The sequence below is a fragment of the Schistocerca americana genome, chromosome 2 (assembly GCF_021461395.2).
Source record: "Schistocerca americana isolate TAMUIC-IGC-003095 chromosome 2, iqSchAmer2.1, whole genome shotgun sequence".
NCBI lineage: Eukaryota > Metazoa > Arthropoda > Insecta > Orthoptera > Acrididae > Schistocerca > Schistocerca americana.
Window position 1 is genome coordinate 841,274,629 of NC_060120.1, and position 23,609 is coordinate 841,298,237.

Sequence of the window (23,609 nt, forward strand, 5' to 3'; positions counted from 1 at the left end):
AAGAAAAATGGCAATAATAAAGAGCTGAGAAAATACACTCCTGGAAATTGAAATAAGAACACCGTGAATTCATTGTCCCAGGAAGGGGAAACTTTATTGACACATTCCTGGAGTCAGATACATCACATGATCACACTGACAGAACCACAGGCACATAGACACAGGCAACAGAGCATGCACAATGTCGGCACTAGTACAGTGTATATCCACCTTTCGCAGCAATGCAGGCTGCTATTCTCCCATGGAGACGATCGTAGAGATGCTGGATGTAGTAGTCCTGTGGAACGGCTTGCCATGCCATTTCCACCTGGCGCCTCAGTTGGACCAGCGTTCGTGCTGGACGTGCAGACCGCGTGAGACGACGCTTCATCCAGTCCCAAACATGCTCAATGGGGGACAGATCCGGAGATCTTGCTGGCCAGGGTAGTTGACTTACACCTTCTAGAGCACGTTGGGTGGCACGGGATACATGCGGACGTGCATTGTCCTGTTGGAACAGAAAGTTCCCTTGCCGGTCTAGGAATGGTAGAACGATGGGTTCGATGACGGTTTGGATGTACCGTGCACTATTCAGTGTCCCCTCGACGATCGCCAGTGGTGTACGGCCAGTGTAGGAGATCGCTCCCCACACCATGATGCCGGGTGTTGGCCCTGTGTGCCTCGGTCGTATGCAGTCCTGATTGTGGCGCTCACCTGCACGGCGCCAAACACGCATACGACCATCATTGGCACCAAGGCAGAAGCGACTCTCATCGCTGAAGACGACACGTCTCCGTTCGTCCCTCCATTCACGCCTGTCGCGACACCACTGGAGGCGGGCTGCACGATGTTGGGGCGTGAGCGGAAGACGGCCTAACGGTGTGCGGGACCGTAGCCCAGCTTCATGGAGACGGTTGCGAATGGTCCTCGCCGATACCCCAGGAGCAACAGTGTCCCTAATTTGCTGGGAAGTGGCGGTGCGGTCCCCTACGGCACTGCGTAGGATCCTACGGTCTTGGCGTGCATCCGTGCGTCGCTGCGGTCCGGTCCCAGGTCGACGGGCACGTGCACCTTCCGCCGACCACTGGCGACAACATCGATGTACTGTGGAGACCTCACGCCCCACGTGTTGAGCAATTCGGCGGTACGTCCACCCGGCCTCCCGCATGCCCACTATACGCCCTCGCTCAAAGTCCGTCAACTGCACATACGGCTCACGTCCACGCTGTCGCGGCATGCTACCAGTGTTAAAGACTGCGATGGAGCTCCGTATGCCACGGCAAACTGGCTGACACTGACGGCGGCGGTGCACAAATGCTGCGCAGCTAGCGCCATTCGACGGCCAACACCGCGGTTCCTGGTGTGTCCGCTGTGCCGTGCGTGTGATCATTGCTTGTACAGCCCTCTCGCAGTGTCCGGAGCAAGTATGGTGGGTCTGACACACCGGTGTCAATGTGTTCTTTTTTCCATTTCCAGGAGTGTATGCTTTTCCAAAAGGTTTATAACAGGTTTTTCTTTACAGTTCCTTGCTTTGAGGGAGGAAAAGTAGTTGATTATACGGGCTGTCCCAGAGATGTTGCGGCGACAAACTTCGAGAGATTGTAGAGGATGTCTTCAGGGACAAATCGAGGACAGGAACCTGTCTCCAGAAACGTCATCCAATGACGGTACAGAGCGTTGAAGTTAGAAGCGGCGCCTGCCACTAGGCCACCCCTTCGACAGCAAACGTGACTTGGTACACTGACGGACCATAGGCGGAACGTCTTGCAATGTTGCTTGTTATTCAGTGATCGCGACTGATTACCACGATCGCCAGTGGAGAAGATGGATTTAGCTCCCGTGCAGAGACGCCTTGCTCCTATGAATGCGCCGGCCGTGGTGGCCGTGCGGTTCTAAGCGCTTCAGTCCGGAACGGCGGGACTGCTACGGTCGCAGGTTCGAATCCTGCCTCGGGCATGGATGTGTGTGATGTCTTTAGGTTAGTTCGGTTTAAGTAGTTCTAAGTTTTAGGGGACTGATGACCTAAGATGTTAAATCCCATAGTGCTCAGAGCCATTTGAACCATTTGAACCTATGAATGCGTGTCGTGTGTAGCTGTTGGATGACCTCGAACTGAGCATCTGGAAGGAATGAGCAGACCTGTCTATACAAGTGCAACAACACAGTGTTGCCAGATTTCTCGCAGTGCTGGCAGTCTCATTACTTATTTCACACGCCTCATATTCTATCGACAAAACGGCTAAATTTTGACTGTCTACTTCCACTCACAGTCGACTCTTAAGACTGAGCAAGGTTAGCAAACTGGACTCGCATTAGGGAGGAAGACGGTTCAAATCACGTGCAATCCAGATTTAGGTTTTCCGTGATTTACCTAAATCGCTCCTTTTTCTGAAAGGGTCGCTGCGGATTCCCTCCACACCCATGAAACATTTCGAGCTTATGCTCCGTCTCTAATGACCTCGATGTTGATGAGACGTTAAATCATAATCTTCCTTCCATTCGTTTCGACCTTAAGCAGTATTCTTCATCACCTTTAACTTACTTGAAGTGTGTTCAGAAGACGCTGATGTCGCTGGATGGTCATAAATATCATAAAAAATACGAGTATTCCCTTGCTTTTATAAGCATCTCTTAACCCACGCTTTCGGAAAGCCTTCAGAATGATGAAATGGGATGCCGTGTCAGTTATCTTCATCAGCTCTTTCAACTGCAACTTAAAATCAACCATTTTATTTACTGACTCCGCAGCATCAATATCTCTACTGGAAATTTGTCAAGGCAAGACGCAAAGCTTACATTTGCGACGTTTCTCAATGCGAAATTAAAATCGGATGAAATGAGTGATGTAAGTGAGATCTGCTTTCCACGTCACTTTTTTATTGTATCAAATTGAAGCGCTCAAGTAGGGTCTCGCTCCAACCCTCAGCTACAGTAATCGGCGAAAATCGGAAATCTACCACCATTACCGTATTTACGTTAATACCCGGTCGCCAACCTTTCATATGCTGCTATTACGTAGCGCGGTAGTAGTAAGAACTGCACTGATGGAAGCGAGTGAGTTTTGCTGACGGCAGCTGTGCGAAACAAGTGCATTATTGCCATATAAACCAGGTTAGCGATACAAGGCGTGTTCAGTAGTACTCGTTTGTTTATGATGTTACTTGACAAAATAGGACTGCACAAATGATACTGAGACAACAACAGCGTGAGTTTAATCTCGGGATGAGGTAAACATCTCTCCTTGCAGGCAGACGTCAGGAATATTCGGGTAGGAGAATTCACGTACCCTTTCAGGTTAGTTCCTCAATTAACTTTCTTTTTGATCAGTTCCTGCGAGTCTCAGTACCTGAACCCCTGCCAGGGGACAGTCTCGCCATGCTCTCGGTGCGGTACTGAGTTGCGACACAATACCGCATAGCAGTATTGTCAGAAAGTGAAGCTTCTAACCATCAGAGAACATAGTTCCGATGCAATATCATTCGTTCAACGGCACTAACATTGTTCTCTCTCTCTTCCTCTCTCTCTCTGACTCTGACTCTCTGTGTCTCTGTCTGTCTGCACACATAGTGTGTAATAAAGTGATACCGACCCACTATATGACTTCAACCGAGTTTCCATTTCCGCATCGAATGGACGAAACGGATTAATTTTTGGTAGGCATAGGCCGCGGTAAGGGCCTGTGCCTTACAATGTATTTGAAAAGTGGTATGCGTAATCGAATAGTAGGCACTTTCCTTGAAAACAATGATTTTGGCCTAACGTGATACAAAGTTTTACGTTACCGAGCAGCTAGATTCCGAACAGCCGGGCTTGCAGAACTTGCAGAAGATAGCAGGGGTCTCAACCCACACCCTCTGATATCCAGGCCTCACGGGGCAACTGTGAGGTCATTGCCTCTAGGTCGCTGCTGCAAACCAGCGTCAGCGCAAGAGCGTCTACTTCTTTTCTCCCACAAAGTAACGAAGGGAACGCAAAAATCGATCGAGAAAAATGAAATAGGAAAGTCGATTTATGAATGATCACAAGCAAAACCAACGCGTTTTTCACGACGCGTTTTACTATGTGGAGGGAGGGGGTGTATGAAGGGGGGGGGGGGGGTAATGCACTTTGTGCCCACCCAAAAATAAATAAAAAAGAACCAAATCTTTAATTGTTGTTCACTTAAATTAACAACATGCTTTTGAAATAAGTACTGATGTGCAAGTAGTGAAAATAACCTTTAGCACACTCTTTGCAACATCAGTGGATATTCAGTAACGTGTACTACCAACCTTACGTTATGATTGTCCACAAAAAAATTTAAAAATGGAAATTTCGTTAATTGTTGTTGACGTTTACCCACAACATAATTTTTTAAAATATACTGATGTGTGAGGGTGATCCTGAAACAGAAAATATTGTATACAACATTCACTGTGCAAATAACATCTACTTCCTATACTTAAATTTTTGGGTTAAGCTTAATTTAAAAATTCAAAACATCTATGGAAACTGGTAGATGAATTCATTAAAAACAATAAACTTTTTTTTCAAAATTTTAAAACGCGTATCAACCGACTCAAGTCCAATATTTTCAAAAGGTGGACATAATGTATCCCCGTTCCGCCCCTTGGTATTGCGAGCGTTAACGAGAAAAAGGCTCGTATGTTCTCCATCCCCCCCCCCCCCTCCTACCGGTGTTCTTCTCCCTACGAAAAGAAGCCTCTCCACCAGCTGGAGAACGTAAGTGCGGGCCATTTGTTGTCACAGTGTCATTTCTGCAGTGTCATAAAGCAGCATCATAAAGAAACGAATACACAAACGGACGTTTGTCACTAATGTGGTTTACATGCCAACAGCGCACTTTGGTTCACACAGCTCGCTCATGTTCAACAATGCAGTTCTTGCTGCGACCCGCTACGGTACTGTTGGATCTCAAAGTTTGGACCGAGCGAGATGGCACAGTGATCAGCACACTGGACTCGCATTCGGCGTTCGGAAGGACGAAGGTTCGAATACCCGTCCGTTTATCCAGACTTAGGTTTCCAGTGATTACCCTCAAATGCTCCAGGCAAATGCTGGGATGGTTCCTTTGAAAAGGGTGGCGCAGCCGATTTCCTTACCCATCCTTGAAACAATACGAGCTTCAGCTCCCTCTCTAATGACAGCGCTATCGACTGGACGTTAAACTCTCACCTTCCTTCCCTCCTTCCTTCCTCAAAGGTCGGTCGGTGAGCGGGAGCCGAAGCAAATACACTGTAAGACATAAAAAAGAGAGGCACCACGAAGGAATTATCCAAATGGGACGGAACGCAGTGGATGTGATCTATACAAACAGACAAACACAACATCACAGTTTCAGAAAATTTTGATGATTTCTTCAAAAGAAAGGAAATAACAAACTCAGCAAGTCAATATCACGCTGCTTCACCTCTGGCCTTTATGTAAGCAGTTATTCGGGTTGGAATTCATTGATAGAGTTGCTGGATGTTCTCCTGAGGGATGTTGTTGTTGTCTTCTTCACTCCTGAGACTGGTTTGATGCAGCTCTCCATGCTACTCTACCCTGTGCAAGCTTCTTCATCTCCCAGTACCTACTTCAACCTACATCCTTCTGAATCTCCTTAGTGTATGCATCTCTTGGTCTTCCTCTACGATTTTTAACTTCCACGCTGCCCTCCAATACTAAATTGGTGATCCCTTGATGCCTCAGAACATGTCCTACCAACCGATCTCTTCTTCTAGTCAAGTTATGCCACAAACTCCTCTTCTCCCCAATTCTATTGAATACCTCCTCATTAGTTATGTGATCTACCCATCTAATCTTCAGAATTCTTCTATAGCACCACATTTTGAAAGCTTCTATTCTCTTCTTGTCCAAACTATTTATCGTCCACGTTTCACTTCCATACATGGCTACACTCCACACAAATACTTTCAGAAACGACTTCCTGACACTTAAATCTATACTCGATATTAACAAATTGCTCTTATTCAGAAACGCTTTCCTTGTCATTGCCAGTCTACATTTTATATCCTCTCTACTTCGACCATCATCAGTTATTTTGCTCCCCAAATAGGAAAACTCCATTACTGCTTTAAGTGTCTCATCTAATTCCCTCCGCATCACCCGACTTAATTCGACTACATTCTATTATCCTCGTTTTGCTTTTGTTGGTGTTCATTTTATATCCTCCTTTCAAGACACTGCCCATTCCGTTCATCTGCTCTTCCAGGACCTTTGATGTCTATGACAGAATTACAATGTTATCGGCGAACCTCAGAGTTTTTATTTCTTCTCCATGGATTTTAATACCTACTCCGAACTTTTCTTTTGTTTCCTTTACGGCTTGCTCAATATACGGATTGAATAACATCGGGGAGAGGCTACAACCCTGTCTCACTCCCTTCCAAACCACTGCTTCCCTTTCATACCCCTCGACTCTTATAACTGCCATCTGCTTTCTGTACAAATTGTAAATAGCCTTTCGCTTCCTGTATTTTACCCCTGCCACCTTCTGAATATCCTGAGAGATATAGTGCCAAATTCTGTTCATTTGGCGCTCTGGATAGTCAAAATCCCTGGATGGTTGGAGGACCCTGCCCCTTATGCTCCAAACATTCTTAATAGAGAAAAAATCAGACGACCTTGCTGACCAAGGTAGGGTTTGACAAGCACGAAGACAAGCAGTAGAAACTCTTACCACGTACGGACGGAAATTATCTTGTTGAAATGTACGCCCAGGATGGCTTGTCATGAGTGTCAACAAAATGGGGCGCAGAATATCGTCGACGTACCAGTGTTCTGTAAGAGTGGCGCCTATGACAACCAAAGGGATCCGGTTATGATAAGAAACTGCACCCGAGACCATAACTTCTGTATGTAGGGCCATATGATGGGGGACAGTCAGCTTGGTACCTCATCGCCTTCGCTGGTCATTGGGCTCAGTTCGAAGCAGAACTAATCACTGAGGACAGTTCTATCCCAATCAACGAAATTCCGGACTGAAGACGTGTCTGGAGACGCCCCGAACATCGATGGTATGCCGGCCTGACAGTCACCCGCCATACGGCCCGACATCCACGAGTGAAGGTCGGGGTGCCATTTCCTTTCATAGCAGGACCTTTGATTGTCATTCCGGGCACCCTTACAGCAAAACGGTACGTCGACGATACTCTACGCTCCGTTTGATAGCCTTTCATGGTAAGCGATCCTGGAGTTACGTTCCAACAAGATAATGTCCGCCCGCATACGGTGAGAGTTTCTACTGCTTGTCTTTGTATTTTCCAACCATACCTGGGACAGCAAGGTCGTCGCGTCTTTTGCCAATTGAGAACGTTTGCAGCATTATGCACAAGACCATCATTCATGTCGCGATTTTGACGAGCTAACGCGCCAGTCGGACAGAATTCAGCAAGATATGCCTCATGAAGACGTCCGGCAACTCTTATCAGTCACTGCCAAGCCGAATAACTGCTTGCATAAGGGGCAGAGGCTGAGCGGTGTGTTGTTGACTTGATCGTTTTATGAAGTTCTTCCTCTTGAATAAATCACCCAGTTTTCCGAAAGTGTAACATTTGCTTTTCTGTTCATGTACAACGTATTTCCGTCCCATTCGGTTAATTTCTTCGTGGTAAAAGGCTTCTTTTCTTCTTCTTCTTCTTCTTCTCCTTTCTGAGAGTGCATTTTATTCGACCCAAAGCTTCCGATATTTTGCCGATTTCTGCTGAGCAATGGATTGACACGCGGCATTGGAGGGAGTAAGCACAAAAAGGTGGAGATGATATGTAACTTACTTGGATCTCCAGCAGTACCTTTCTGCTCTCAGGTTTCTGCTGTTAAGATCAGCTAAATACATAACAAATAATTCAAGCATAAGCTTGACTGATAATGTTACGGGAGCTGTTCTTCTTTGTCCCTACAGACTGATATACTCTTTTCTTCTAACAAGGAGACCATGGAGCAATTGAATTTTCGAATTTTTTTATATTGGTGGTACGCGAAGTACAGAACTCAAATATCAGCTGCCCAAAGCAGTGACATTCAGCTCTAAAAATTCTCAAGAAAATCTACTTTGAAGTTTGCTGAGCACCTTTAATAGCTTAACAAGAAACGATTTTGTTTCTATGGGCAACTTGTCTCTGTGACAGAATGCTTGTTTACCACTTAGGGGTCTTGAGGAACCACGATTGTGCGCTATTCAGACCTCAAGGAGATAGTGTTACAGTGTAGGGTGCGGAAAATTTTTGTGTCGGCGATTATGAAACCATAACAGACCAGAATCAGCCTCCCCCTTGTCTCATAAAATGTTTGTGTTCCAATGACATTTTCAATATCAAATTGTGTTTTTCAGTAGTTTTTTTGTCTCTTTGGTTGGATTAGATATATTGGAATCTTCTACGACCCATTGCTTCTCGAACCATTTTCCCATAGTGTTATCTCTTACATACCATCGCAATGTTCGTTTGTGTTAACTTATAATTGGTTCTGTTGTTTTATACCTATGTGTTGTGTCTTCCCTTTCTTGTTGTTGTTGTGGTGTTCAGTCCTGAGACTGGTTCGATGCAGCTCTCCATGCTACTCTATCCTGTGCAAGCTTCTTCATCTCCCAGTACCTACTGCAACCTACATCCTTCTGAATCTGCTTAGTGTATTCATCTCTTGGTCTCCCTCTACGATTTTTTCCATTTCGTACTATTAAATATCTTGTTTCCGTCTGCTCCACAAAAAATACAGTCTTCCTGATTTTAATACTATGCGAGTATAACATATAAATTAACGTTCTCTTCCTCCAATTAACCAAATGTGTGTGATCTCCTACGGGACCAAACTGCTGCAGTCGTCGGCCCCTAGACTTACATACTACTTAAACTAACTTATGCTAAGAACAACACACACCCATGCCCGAGGTCCGGCGGGAGCGGCAACGCAATCTTTCTTTTCATGTTTAATGCGATGTTTTAATTGATTTGTACTGTTCAGTAACATAATCCGTATTGACATTAAATGTAGCAAATAATGTTCTTAATAGGAATCACCCAACCAAATAGGTTTAGAGGTATCTTGTAGTAAGACTCAAGGAACGATAAAATACAAAAGGAAAATTTGAGCAGCCAGAATAAATGCATCACGAACTCTTAATACAAAGCAAACGTAAACAAATACGAAACGAAAATTTAAAACGAGAAATTGTAATAAAATGTAATCCACACTTCATTTCACTTTGTTATTATTGTAATCTTATAAGAAATAAAGTTTACGTTGTTGGAAAAAAAAGGTTCGATTCCAAATCAATGCAAATTTTTAAACAATGGTGATGTGATGTTCTACGAGCAGATTCGTTAAGCTTAAAATACATCAGGCCGGCCGGTGTGGCCGTGCAGTTCTAGGCGCTTCAGTCTGGAACCGCGTGACCGCTACGGTCGCGGGTTCGAATCCTGCCTCGGGCATGGATGTGTGTGATGTCCTTAGATTAGTTGGGTTTAAGTAGTTCTAAGTTCTAGGGGACTGATGACCACAGATGTTAAGTCGCATAGTGCTCAGAGCCATTTGAACCATAAACATGGAAAAACAATAATTAGCGCTCGAGACGTAATCGCTGGATCACTGTTTCCTCGTTCATTTCGAATACTTGTCATTTAGTTATAAAATTCATCAAGCGTATGCTAATGATCACGTGTCTCATTGTAATTAGTATGGAAACTGCATGTCCCCTTATATTCAATTTCAATCGCACACAAAAATTCAGTTTCAATGAAAACATAATTTCTTATTCGTTCGTCTTTCATAAAATATTCTTAATAAAGATTGATTACATTACGAACAAAGCATTACAATCTTTTCCATTCTTATGTATTTTAACGGAAATGCTCATGAGTCATGCACCTTCGTTTAATTATTTGAAGAGGTTAGGATGCAAAGCCAGGCCACCCCCACGTTAGGCGAACATTCTGACACAGAGCCACGTTGTCCGTTGAGGAAAATGACCTGATTCTAGAGTATAAAAGACGCTCGGATAACTTCAAAGTCGATTTTCTTGAGAATTTTTGAGAATTTCATCGAACTACTTTGGAAAATTGATATTTGAGGTCCGATCTTTATGTAACATAAACATAAAAAAACTCAGATTTCTGTCTGGTAACATTTTCAATAATGCTTCATTATTATTATACCTGTTTAAAAATTATAAAACTTGCTAAATCTCCGTAGAAAAAATGGAAAATAGGAAGTTTTCAGGAGAGTGGGCAGCTCTGGCAGATCACACAGGGTCATGTTGGCAGGGCTCTGCATGTAGACGATGTCTTCACTGACAAACTAAGTGTAGGAACTTATGTCTAGAAGAATCACCCAAAGACGCAACAGAGCGTCGAAACCGCGAGATCAACGCTTGGGGTGACACAGTCACTTCGCCGACAGACGTGTCGTTGTGTTCTCACTGACTGAAATCGTACATTTACGCAATGGGGTCTGACAGTATTCAGGGCATTAGACTGTGTCGAGCCCGTCCCCGCCCGTCACAACAACACAACAACACCGTAGAGGGCGCTAGTGCAGCATCACCACTTCAATCGCTGTCTCTGTCCTTGCGACACGCGTAGCACGCTGTGGTTTCCACGCTTCATGGTGTAGCTGGATGACGTTTCCGGGCACGGGTTCGCACCCTCAATTTCTTACCAAAGACGCCCCCTCTTTTATGTCCTTTGAGACCATTATCGTATAACAGTGTAGGAAGAAATCCTTCTGTTAATAAATTAAGCTCTTCCATTCTTATGCTTGCTTATTTTTTCGTTTACCAGCAACCCACCCTCGCTTAGCATCGTTAACACTAGGTATCTACGGTGTGACGACTAGTTTGTAATATATACTGATATAGGCTACACAAATCTTCATCTTGAATCTGTCTAAAACCGCATCAAAAACTTCACAGTAGTTCTTGAGATCAACCGCAACATTTAGTTAGAAAAGCACGTCAGGTGCTTTAATTTTGATACTTACAGATTTACAGCAACTATACATTCGAATTTAAAATGTAATACTGACTACAGGTAATGAGTTCGTTCACTGTAGTCAAAACACGGAAATCGCTTCTTAACGTACGTTAAATACATAATCAAAACAAACGGAAAACAATATTTTCTATGTTTTACAGATATCACACAGTGTAGCAAAAACACTGAAATACAGCAACTATAGGATTTCCTACTATTTGAGGCACACAACAGACCAAGGTATTTTCAATACCAAAGATAAACCCAATTACTAGCCAACAGTGGGGTATATAAAAATATTGTCGTTACTGCGATAAGATTTATATTGGTCACTCCACATTTGCTGGGCATGTATTGAGAGAGGACCACAATTTCCAGCCACAGTGCCCAGTCTTCCATGTAGCAAACGAAAGCCAAAATCTTGAATTGTTGGAAACACTGGAATCTCCAGGTTTAATGCGGAATGTCCAGACACAGCTAAAAAATCCCCCTTCTCTAAACTTCGTTTAATACTATCAGTTTTCCAGTGCTTCCTTTACTGACTGTTCTTTTTTAGTTCTTCATTTTCCTGTATTTGTTTCTTTAGTACTCTTGTCAGCTATTAATTTTATTTTGTAGTGACTGTTAATTTAATTTAAAATCTTATATAGGAACTTTATTTCGAGATTCGTTTTAATGGTCTTTTTCTGGTTTGGTCCCTTCATAAGGAGCGATAAAAAAGTTTTCGTTCGAAGATTGTACAGTACAGAATCGGTATCCCAGTCAGACAAAATCACCGTGAGCACTGAGGCAATAATCCCACCGACAAACTACGTTGAAGATACCCATTTGGCGAAACAACGCATCCTGCTGCGCGAGGAAGTCCGTATCTGCTGCTGCACATCCTCGTTCGACAGGGAGCGTCTTCCTGTCGAAGCCTTTATGAAGAGACCAAACGCGTGATAACCGCACGGAGAGAGAACAGAACTACTGGATAGGTGCTCGAGTGTCTCCCACTTGAGCTGGTCTGTGATGAGGCTAGCCTCCCAGATAGACCGGCATCTTGTATCGAATCGCGACCAGCTCGGAAGTTGCCGTGCCATTCCACAGTCCATTGTGGTTTCTGCCAAACATGCTACCTCACATACATTCTTCAGTCTCTGATGGATATCCACAGGCGTTTGTCCTCCGACACCCAAGAAGCGAGGAACAGCACGTTGGTCCTGTTTGGACGCACTTAGTAACAGCATCGCCATTGTTCACGTTTCCGCATTTATTGCATGCACATCAGAAAGACACGAATGTCACACTAATCCCTTGCCTACACGTCGGTTCTTATACAGGGTGATTCAAAAAGAATACCACAACTTTAGGAATTTAAAACTCTGCAACGACAAAAGGCAGAGCTAAGCACTATCTGTCGGCGAATTAAGGGAGCTATAAAGTTTCATTTAGTTGTACATTTGTTCGCCTGAGGCGCTGTTGACTAGGCGTCAGCGTCAGTTGATGCTAAGATGGCGACCGCTCAACAGAAAGCTTTTTCTGTTATGGAGTACGGCAGAAGTGAATCGACGACAGTTGTTCAGCGTGCATTTCGAACGAAGTATGGTGTTAAACCTCCTGATAGGTGGTGTATTAAACGTTGGTATAAACAGTTTACAGAGAATGGGTGTTTGTGCAAAGGGAAAAGTTCTGGACGGCCGAGAACGAGTGATGAAAATGTAGCACGCATCCAGCAAGCATTTGTTCGCAGCCCAGGAAAATCGACTCGCAGAGCTAGCAGAGAGCTGCAAATTCCACAATCAACTGTATGGAGAGTCCTACGAAAAAGGTTAGTTATGAAACCTGAACGTCAACTACCCGAGGCGATGGATCGGCCGCCAGGCAGCCCGTGACAGAGCACTTCATCACTGGCCTCCAAGAAGCCCTGATCTTACCCCCTGCGATTTTTTCTTATGGGGGTATGTTAAGGATATGGTGTTTCGGCCACCTCTCCCAGCCACCATTGATGATTTGAAACGAGAAATAACAGCAGCTATCTAAACTGTTACGCCTGATATGCTACAGAGAGTGTGGAACGAGTTGGAGTATCGGGTTGATATTGCTCGTGTGTCTGGAGGGGGCCATATTGAACATCTCTGAACTTGTTTTTAAGTGAAAAAAAAACCTTTTTAAATACTCTTTGTAATGATGTACAACAGAAGGTTATATTATGTTTCTTTCATTAAATACACATTTTTAAAGTTGTGGTATTCTTTTTGAATCACCCTGTATACTTAGATCGGAGTCACACTACATTGCATATACACTGCAGCGACACCGTCAAATGGAAGCTTTTTGATTGCCCCTTACATTTAAGCATTTAATGTTAAACTTGTAACTTGTTAATTGCATTACCACTTCACTGTCAAAGATGATATTTATTCTATGTTCGTGCCTCACTCTAGGTGAGTAACATCTTTCCCAATCCTATTTACAAATATTGTAACCTCTTTGACAAAGAGATTTATAGACTGGTGATGGCCGTCTAAGCCGAAACTCAGTTAACTAAATCGACAACAGACGTTCAGCTTCTAAATGAATCATAGTTAACAGGAATCCGACATAAGGTACTTGAGTTACCCAGCAGACAAATTGACCAAACGCAGTGCCGCAGTGGTTAGCACACTGGGACTCGCATTCGGGTGGACGAAGGTTTAAATCCAAACCCGCCCGTTCTGATCTATGTTTTCCGTGATTTCCCTAAATCACTTAGGGCAAATGTCGAGATGGTTACTTTGAAAGGGCGCGGCCTACTTCCTTCCCCATCATTCCCTAATCTGATACAACCGATGACCTCACTCTTTGGACCCTCCTCCAAATCGACCAACCAACAAGAAAAACTGTCGCGCTCAGTAAATAAAGCAAGCTTTACCGAATTTTAATTCGAAAACTAGTAAACATTTAGTAGATAATTTTATAAAATTTGTCTTCTTTTGGAGTCAATTTTCTAATTTTTCGTCCAATTTGAAATGCAATAGACCAAGTTAGTATACTTTCAACTACTGTTGGCAGAATCCTCTTCTGTGTTTCTTTTGGTATTTGCCCTGTTACACAGAATTCCATTTACATCTTAATTGCTTCTCTAGCCTGTTGGACCCTGCCTTCCATATCTCCTTCACAGCTTCCCGAAGTATGGATTACCGATCCTAAGAATTTAAACTGCTTTAATAGATCCTTGTGGTAGAACTACATTCCTTCCATTTCCTCCCACTAATAGATATTCTGTCTTGATAATATTTTTTCGAAGCCCTCTTCATTATCATATATTTGCAATTCTCCCTACTTTATGATATCAGGGCTTCATCATTGGCAAATACTAATGAGTAGACAGTTCCATGCTAGGAAGGCATTCATACGTTCACACGATTGCTTCCAACGTTCCAGCGTATATTGCATATATATTTGAAACAAGGTCGGTGACATACTGCATCCCTGTCCAAGTACTTTTGATGTGTGAATTTACACATTAATACAATCATTTTCAGAAAAAAAGGGACAACTTGAAAGACTAGAGATAAAATGTTCATATTCACAACACATGGATAGCAGGGCAAGGAGAGAAAGAGCGCAATTGGTTTTAGTGTGGGTTGCCTACATCAGGGGCAAATCCATTGCTCTCTTTTGAATGACAGGTCCTTAACTTCTTGCTCGACAAGCCTGCCCCTCCCCCTCCTCCTTCCAACCCCTCAGGAAACCTCCAATCCTCCACCTCCCCTTCACTGATACAAGCACACTTTTGGTATCTATTTGATTGACTACTTAATTAAATTGATCAATTAATTAATCCCTCCACCACTGATAAGAGGGACGTGGCTAAATCGACAAGGCATAGCCTTTAATTTATGATGATGACCTCTGATAACACCCGCATCCCCCCACCCCCACCCACTTCCAATAATTGGCGGCTCTATGGTGTAGAGTAAGGCTATCACTGACAGGAAATTCAATTATAAAGCAGAAGGTTTATTTTTTAAAAAATCAGTTTGCAGGGGTTGGATCTCTCTTGCTCATCATTCTCTGCTATTTAGGAAGATGCAAGTCATCTAAAATACATCGAAAAGAAGTAATTATATCGATCGATTTTCTTTTCATCCCGATCGCGCAAGGCGTACCGTTATGAAACATCCATCACACGTAGTTACTCTTTCGATCGAGAAGCATGCGCCATCCACTGGCCCACATAGAACGACACCCATGCAGGCTCGTTGGAGCTGGAGTGTACAGGGGCTCCCACGAAGCGACCCGACCTGTCTGTCAACGGCCGTGCCACGCGCCGGTGTACAAGGGGTGGCCGCTGGGGCCGCATGACTAAGAGACCAGATTCACGCTCATCTCCGAACGAAAGCACCCGAGAAATTCCTGTCGAAACACGTGCTCCCTCTCTATTTCTCCTCGAGTAAAGTGCCACGGCCAGGCCTGTTTGGGCCGTCGGTGCGGTCGGACCGAACCACAAATAAAGCAGTGTTTACCCTGTAAACCCCTGTAGAAAACCGATGCACACGAGAACTCCTTCCAAGGCAAATGCCTGGATGAGAATCGATCCAGAAATACTGCTGAAATTAATAAATAATTAATTTCCTGTCACGTAATCATGATGTAGGGGATACTAAGGCGGATGCCGTAGCTGTCTCATACACGCAAATTGACGATGTCACAAAACTAGTTACCGGCTGACTCAAAATACACTTTTAAAACAAGATCGTAGCAAACAGAGAGAGAGAGAGAGACAGAGACAGAGAGAGGGATAGCGCTCCAGTTTGCTTTGAAAATGACATAGGAGCTAGCATGAGATATTTCATTTCGCCATGGACTTTAAACTATCCCAGACTTCCTGCGCACCTTTCTTGAGGTACACTTCCTGAACTGCTTCAGCAGTTATTAAATCGGGTGTGAGATATTACATCCTGAAGATGTCACAAATGCTGCTTCAGAAGACATGCCATGAGATTAAATCGTTAATATGGCATTTAAACAATTTCCTTCTCACAGTTTAAAACTACTCGAAATTAAAAAAAAAAAGCATCAACACTGCACAGTAGTTTGTGTGCATAAACAACAGTGTTATGTTTTGACGAGAAATTTCATTAAACAATGCAAACCCATTATTTTGACTACGTAAGAAAAAATTTTGTAACTATTATACAGAAGTGTTATGTTAAAAACGGAGAAACTTATTTTTCTCAATCTAGAGCATTGTTCTCCACAATACCGTCCAATATAGGTATCGCAGAATTAGGGTTAATTAACACAATGTTATACAACAAGTCCTAAGAAAAGAACCAATTTATCAAATAAACAAGAAATTACACCTTTAAGTACAGTTAATGCGTTATGTGCATGGAAAAGGAAACTGGAAATGGAGAACATCAAAGTAAAGAAAAGAGGACTGGAGTATTTGAAGAAGAAAACCACCATAAAGGAAGAATATAAGACGCAAATGGAAAAGGAAGAAGCTATTGTGGATGTTCAGACCACACAGTGTATGGAGAAGTCTAGCTACGACTGAGGAATATAAGATCATAGCATTTACTGTAAAGATCAGTCGTAAGTGGCCATATGTTGAATACTGGCCGAAAACGGTGGATTGGAGCACGTTTATTACGTTAAAGGACACGCGACAAATCTGTTTATCAAACTCCATTCCTCCTCGGATCTGCTTAAAAAGGATGGTTACCTTATATCGAAATGTGGTGGGCTTGAAGTCAGACACTTAATAACAAAATAACCGTTTTCAGAGCTTAAAACCGACGAAATAGCAACCGTTAATGGCAATTCGTTTGCAAAAGTTCGAAACCTAAAGTTCTATACCGAAATTCCACAAGAACGTTCAGCAGAAGTACTGACAGCCTACACCTGGAAATATGTGGAGTGTCATAACAGCATTATGCACGAAATAAGAGGAAAAATTAAGATCACCGTATGCTCTCGTCTAGAATAACTGCCAGAAGGAGCAGAACTAACTGTTAAAGTCACAACAGAGATAGCTTACAGGAAAAAAAATTAGATACATACTGGAATTCAAGAATATACCTTGTCTGTATTTGTCAAATTACTGGCTGGAGAAAGAAACAGATGATTCAGATGTTGATATAAAGTACAAGTTAAAAATTAAATTGGACGTTATTAAAACTAAAACTAACAAAAATAAGAAAACAGCTGTTTTCTGTATGTAAATGTATAAGCAAAAGTTAATAAAAAATTTGTACTAGAATATTTACCTGCCTTATTCGCTAATCTACCAAAAATTTCCTATATACATTGATTCATGTGCGTGTATTTCGGATAGGGGAAGTGTGTAGCAGGGAGATCTTAAAAAGTAGTTGAAACTAGGTAGTTGAAAGTACAGTAACCCCCTTTTCTTACATGTATGAATAGTGAACTACCAAACCCAGTTTGTACTGAGTCGCCTTCGGGACTGCAATGTGTCGCATGTATATTCTGCCGATATTCGAGAAGATTCAATATGATGAGTGTTTGCGCTAGGAGTATTGGTAGCGTTTGAGCTCCTACCACTCAGGTCCTCCATGGCCTGCGGGCCTCTCTCTGGCTGACACGTGCTTCCGCGGCAGCAGTCATGAGCCACGTTTACGGTGGCAGTTTCCTCTGCTGGTGCTGTACTGTGGTACCGTGTGTGTGGGCGTCCAGAAGGACAGTACGTGGGCTGTGAGAGAGTTTTCAACGATCTCAGTCATCTAGCCGTGAATGGATCGTGTTTCTCAATACATCGCGGTGATATTTGTTGTTGTTAGTATCCTATCACATGGTATACCCTTTCCTCCCCCCTTCTTCGTCTTGGTGTAGCTGAGAGATGCAGTCAGATTAGGAATTCTATAGCACTTTTTTTAAAAAAGAAACACTTAACAGATCTGTAGTGGTTGGAGACTCTCTAATCGTGACAGTATAAATTGACGCCGAAATCTGAAATTCAACTATCGTTCCAATCGTGACGCCAAATAACAATAGGCACCTAGCAGACCTGTTGTGTTTCAGGAACTTTATAACCGTGATGGTGTAAATTCACATCGAGATGTGAAATTCCAACTATCGTTTCAAACATCACCGGCTCCATTCGTGGCGTCAGATACTAATAGGTTTGGATTATTTAATGAAATTTCTTGTCAAAAACATAGCACTGTTGTTTATGCACACAAACTACTGAGCAGTGACGATCTTTCTCTTCATTTCGAGTAGTTTTAAATGGTGTGAAGCAAATTGTTGAATTACCATCTTAACGATTTAATTAATATTTGCCATGGCACGTCTTCTGAAGCAGCATTTGTGCCATCTTCAAGATGTGATATTCCACACCAGAACTCATGAAGCAGTTAATGAAGTGTACCTCATGAAAGATGCACAGGAAGGCTGGGGCAGTTAAGAGTAGGTGACAATGAAATATCTCGTACTAGTTCTGTTGGGTCTTGCGTACTCGTTTGTATAGGATGCCTAAAGGATGCTGCGTTCTCTGAATGCTATACAACAATTCAAGCAAATAACATTAGTAGTTTTATTTCTATAAAGCATATTAACAGTACTTTGTGATGCAAACAGTAATGATCTTCGCTATAGACAAAGTCCAACTAAGTACGATATGGACCACGATATCGTAGTACTCTCTCCTATGCCTTGCTATGCTCCGCGAATACGTTTCCTAATGTCCGTATACTCAGACGATCTGAGCGGCTGAGGCTGACAGGAGCGGCGGTTATATTCACTTCTTGCAGGGGGCGCTCTTGTCGTGGTGCGGTCCTCATCAGCGCACCATTGGCCAGCGTCGTTTCACTGCCTTCTCTGGTCTTCCATTCTCCATCTTCGTTCCGGCACTTGTGGTTACACCAAATTTGGGTGCGCGAGATAGCTACCACGTTCGCCAAATATCACCTGCATCACGATCATGCGACAGGAAATATTCACTTAAGCAGTATTTCTGGATCGTTTCTCAGTCAGGAATTTGCCTTGGAAGGAGTTCTCACATAAATCGATATTTCACAGGGGTTTACAGGATAAATGCTGCTTTATTTGTGGTTCGGTGACCGAAGGCGTATGCAAACCTTGCAATGGTGCATTACACGAGGAGAAATAGAGAGAGAACACGTATTTAGACAGGAATTTCTTGGGTTCTTTTGTTCTGGGATTAGCCTGACATCCCCCCATGTTGTTAAGGGGTCTGAGCAGCCACCTCTCGGAAATTGGCACATGGCACAGCCATTGATGGACAGGTTGTTTCGTGGGGGCCCCCTGTTAATCCGACTCCAAGCAGCCTGCATGGGTGGCGTTCTATGTGGACCAGTGGATGGTGCATGTTTCGCGATCGAAAGATTTTTAACACTGCAATTATGTGTGATAGGTGTTTCATGAAAGTATTCCTTATGCGATCGGGATAAAAAGAAAAGCGATCGCTTTAATTATTTCTTTGGGATTGTAATATTAGTAATTTTCGCCTCACAAACATTAATATACGCTCAGTAGTAAATGCCTGATGGCCTAAAGTTATCGAACAATTGTAAAGTAAAAGAAATGAACCATCGCATAGCAGCGACAGAGTCTATTATTCTTTATCTTTTCCGTTCTTGTGCGGTGCCTGTAAATCTGTATCGATTAATGGTATAAAAAAGAATTCTGTTGTTTCAAGACAAATGAGGCTTTTGGCGCCGCACCTTTTAGTGTTTGTACTCTATGAAAGGCGGACGCGGACTTGCTGTGTTCCGCAACTGTATTTTATATTTTGTGTGAAAATATTGAGTAAATATGCTAATTGTTATTTTTCTTTTTTTTTCTATCAGAAAACATGTAGTTTCTTGTAACTGATTACGAACAGGAAGCATCAAGAGGACATTTTGACTGTTATGTATAAAGTATTTAACCACAATGGTCATCTATTGTAATTTAATATGAAAACGTACGTAGCATTAAAAAAACGCGTGTTAAAGATAAGTGTGCTTATTTCAGTAAATTAACCTTGATGATTTCCATCTCCTTATTTACCTGAAGGATAATTATTTTGTGTTACTTCATCACCAGAAATTACGATCACGCTAATGGGCCGAACGCAGCATGATGCAGAAGGAACATTATCGTTTTCCTATTATTTCTGAACCAACTCTTTTGTGTAGTGTTGCATTTCTTTTAAAGTCTATAAATCTTTTGGTCCCTTTGTGTTGATCCGGGTATGACTACATCGCGACTATAAAAATGCACAGAAATGATAATGTTTCTTCCGAACGATCTCAAATATATATCAATATGCTGCTCTTATTCAGGTATTTAATGCTCAACCTAATTTATTATAATAGTGTAATCAATCCCTGATTCTGTTGCCAAGTGGCCCACCAAAATATTCACTTTTTCGACATTAAAACAAAAAGTAACAATTCTTTTTCTTTTCGTCCCCCAAGAGCAACGCTACAGGATGTAGCTTACAAGACCTGCATCTTTGCCAACAGCAGAGGATGATGAGCAAGAAAGATCGAACCCCTGCAAATTGAATTTTTTTTATAAATAAACAGTATACTTTCTGCTTTGTAACTGAATTTCCTATCGTGAGATCCTTCCTCTCCACCACAGAGCTACCAATTTCCAGGTAGAAGAGGGGGAGAGGGCAGGGTAGGATTGATGAGTGTGTTACTAGAGGGGAGGGGTTAATTAATTGATCAATTTAATTAAGTAGTCAATCAAATAAATATCAAATGTGTGCTTTTATCAGCGAGGGGGAGAGTTGGAGGTTTCCTGAGGGGTTGGGAGGAGGAGGGGCAGGGGTAGGGGTGGGAGAGCAATACGTTAAGGACCTATCCATCAAAGGGAACGATTATTCCAGGGGGTCATAATCCACTTAGCAGAACAACAGGTTAAGGACCTGTCAATCAAAGGAGAACAATAGGTTTGCCCCTGATGTAGGCAACCCACTCTAACGAATTGCACTTATGCTCTTCTTGCCCTACTAATGACATGTACATTAGTACGTTCTGCAGAAAAGATTACTATTTGAACCATGTCAGGCTGTGGCTTCAAGGTGAACATTGATGTCACAGCGCAACACCACCTACCAGTAATGTTGGTGGCTCTGGTTGCTGCTGTAAACCAAAGGTAATAGATTAGCGTGACTCGAGCAAATATGCAGGATGCCCAGCAGATGTATGCACAAACTTTACCATCAAATGAGTGAGTTTGAAAGAGGGCACGTTATATGCATTAGAGAATGTGATGCATCCACCTGGAAATTGCTCATCATGTGGGGTGAAATGTTTCAGCTGTGCATTAGGTGTGTGGTGGAGAATGGTTCACAGAAGACCGTAGAGCACCATGAGATGGGTCAGGTCACACCACCCAGACCCCCCCCCCCTCCCCCTGAGATGATCGACACTCATCTGAGTGGCATTGCAGGACAATCTGCATCCTCCTCGGCTCTGGAGCAACAGTGAATCAGCGTAACATATCGCACACTATCAGGGGTGACAGTCTGTCGCAGTTTATTATTGCATGGGTTACGTGCATGTTGTCACTTCTCCACTTTCCTTTGACGAATGTGCAGGAACATGCTAGATGTCAATGGTGTAAGATACGATGTCACTGGGGACCCAAATGACATCAGATACTGTTTTTGTACGAATATACGTTCTGTTTGTTTGAAATGACGGCCACATTTTGACCCGCCGCAGATAGGAAGGAGCAGAATCACAGTGTCTGCATTCACACACGACATATAGCGCGCCAAGTCAAGGCTTGCTATTGCGTACAACCACAACGCAGAGTTGGTGCTTATCCAGGACACTGTGAGCAATGTGACCTACGTGAATGGCGTCCAGCGCCCCTTAGACATACCCTTCCTGCACAACGCCCCTGATGCCATTTTTCAGGAAGACAATGCACGATCACGTGTTGCTACGTTGCTGCACGACCACATGCCTTCTTGCTGTCACAAAATGTCAGATTTTTACCTGTTCCACCAGATCACCAGACTTGTCACCAATCGAAAATGTGTGGGATATGTTGAAATGATGGGTACAGCACTGTGTGTCAATGCCAGCCAACACAGATGAATTTTCGAACCAGGTGAATGCAGTATTCATGACTATGCCACAGAACGCCATTCACGATTTATACGCTTTGATGTCATCACGATGGAGCAAGTTATCAGGACCCATGGCGGATCCTGTGCCTGCAAGGCAACAGGACACATGCTCAACTGAGGTGACTGAAATGCTAATCATATCTGCAGAACATACTAATGTACATATCCTATGAATATTAACATCCTACATCTAGTCGTTCAAGGTGTTCTGTTTTTTCTAGCCTTGAGTGTATTTATTGTGGCTGACACACTGCATTGTAAAAAATTTTAAAGTTTGTTCATCGTAATACAATTGCTATGAACTTTTACCATATACTGAACATGTTTTCACATGATTTTCTTCGAGAAATAACTTGGCTCACGTTCCATTGTTTCCATACATAGGAAATGATTAAGAGGGATAACAAATCAAAACAAATCGAATTATGATAACTGAGTAGTTTCTGCCAGAGAACGTATGACTGTTGGTATAGAGTACTCACGTAATTGCGTCGTCGACGCCGTGTGAATAGTGTTTGGGGTCGCCATCTGGCCGCCAGAATCGGCGGTAGCAGCAGCTAAAATCTGAGCTGACGTTGTACAATCGTAGACGCTCCCTCTGAAAGCAAAAGGCAGCAATCCACAAGTTACAGTTCCTGATAGTGTGTTAGCGACAGTGGTGCAAAGTTCAATAAATGAATTTTCTTTAATATCTTAACTTCTATTCTTTCACTTTCACATGTCTCTGAAATGGACAACAGATGTGCGTCAGCTTTATGAACCGTAGCTACAACACTAGTATTTCAGTTCCTTTTCATTTATGTTCTACCACAACACATCGACGCATATTTATTACATTCATTCTTACAATACTGGTAAGCATTTAGTTACCGGTGAAGACTATCCTATGGAGGCAGTATTTAATGTCGTGTACTGCATCGCATACAGTGACGGAACACCACGCCTCTTCCGAAATGCCGCATGTTTAGTTTATTCTCAAGTGGTGCACGATGCAAATGGAATGTGTTTGTGTAGAAATTCTCCACAACATCTGACTGACTTATTTCAGAGAAATCATGAATAATTTGATCGTAATCGTGATTAGGGTGCGACCAGGCATACGGCTCTAATGACAAAGGTGAAACAAATAAAACTGAAAACCAGATTCATTACTTTATCCATGATTACTGTTATTAACCACAATGTCCGAGGGGTAAATTGCTTGAAAAACTACAGCATACAGCCACTTTGTTGTTATTCATGCCAAGAAGAGTTTCGCTTTCGCATCTGCCTTGAAGTGCTACACTTGTGCACCCATCAACATCATATTTATGTCGACTGCATTTTGAATGCTGCACTTATCTTTTATTCTAAATTCTTATTCTATATCCTTTTCTTTTCTGAACCACATAGAAAACAAAATATTCAATGAAAATTATGCAGCCAAAACAACACAAGGTTATATACTTGTACCGTTATGTGAATGGCATCATTTGTTTGGTAGATCAAACAGGCACCTGGATAAAACAACTACATAGTGGTGTAGAAATAGTTGACCCTAGAATAAAATTCATCTCTGAGACAGAAGTAGGTGTGAT

At 42.7% G+C, this 23,609-nt stretch overlaps 1 protein-coding gene across 3 annotated transcripts in view; it reads right to left on the reverse strand.

The window, feature by feature from the left end:
- LOC124595590 overlaps positions 1 to 23,609 on the reverse strand; it is a 477,082-nt gene that overhangs the window by 56,882 nt on the left and 396,591 nt on the right. For all 3 annotated transcript variants that reach the window (XM_047134384.1, XM_047134386.1, XM_047134387.1), the window contains one exon: positions 22,515 to 22,630. In XM_047134384.1, the coding sequence (XP_046990340.1) occupies positions 22,515 to 22,630 (116 nt within the window). The remainder of the gene's footprint in view (positions 1 to 22,514; positions 22,631 to 23,609) is intronic.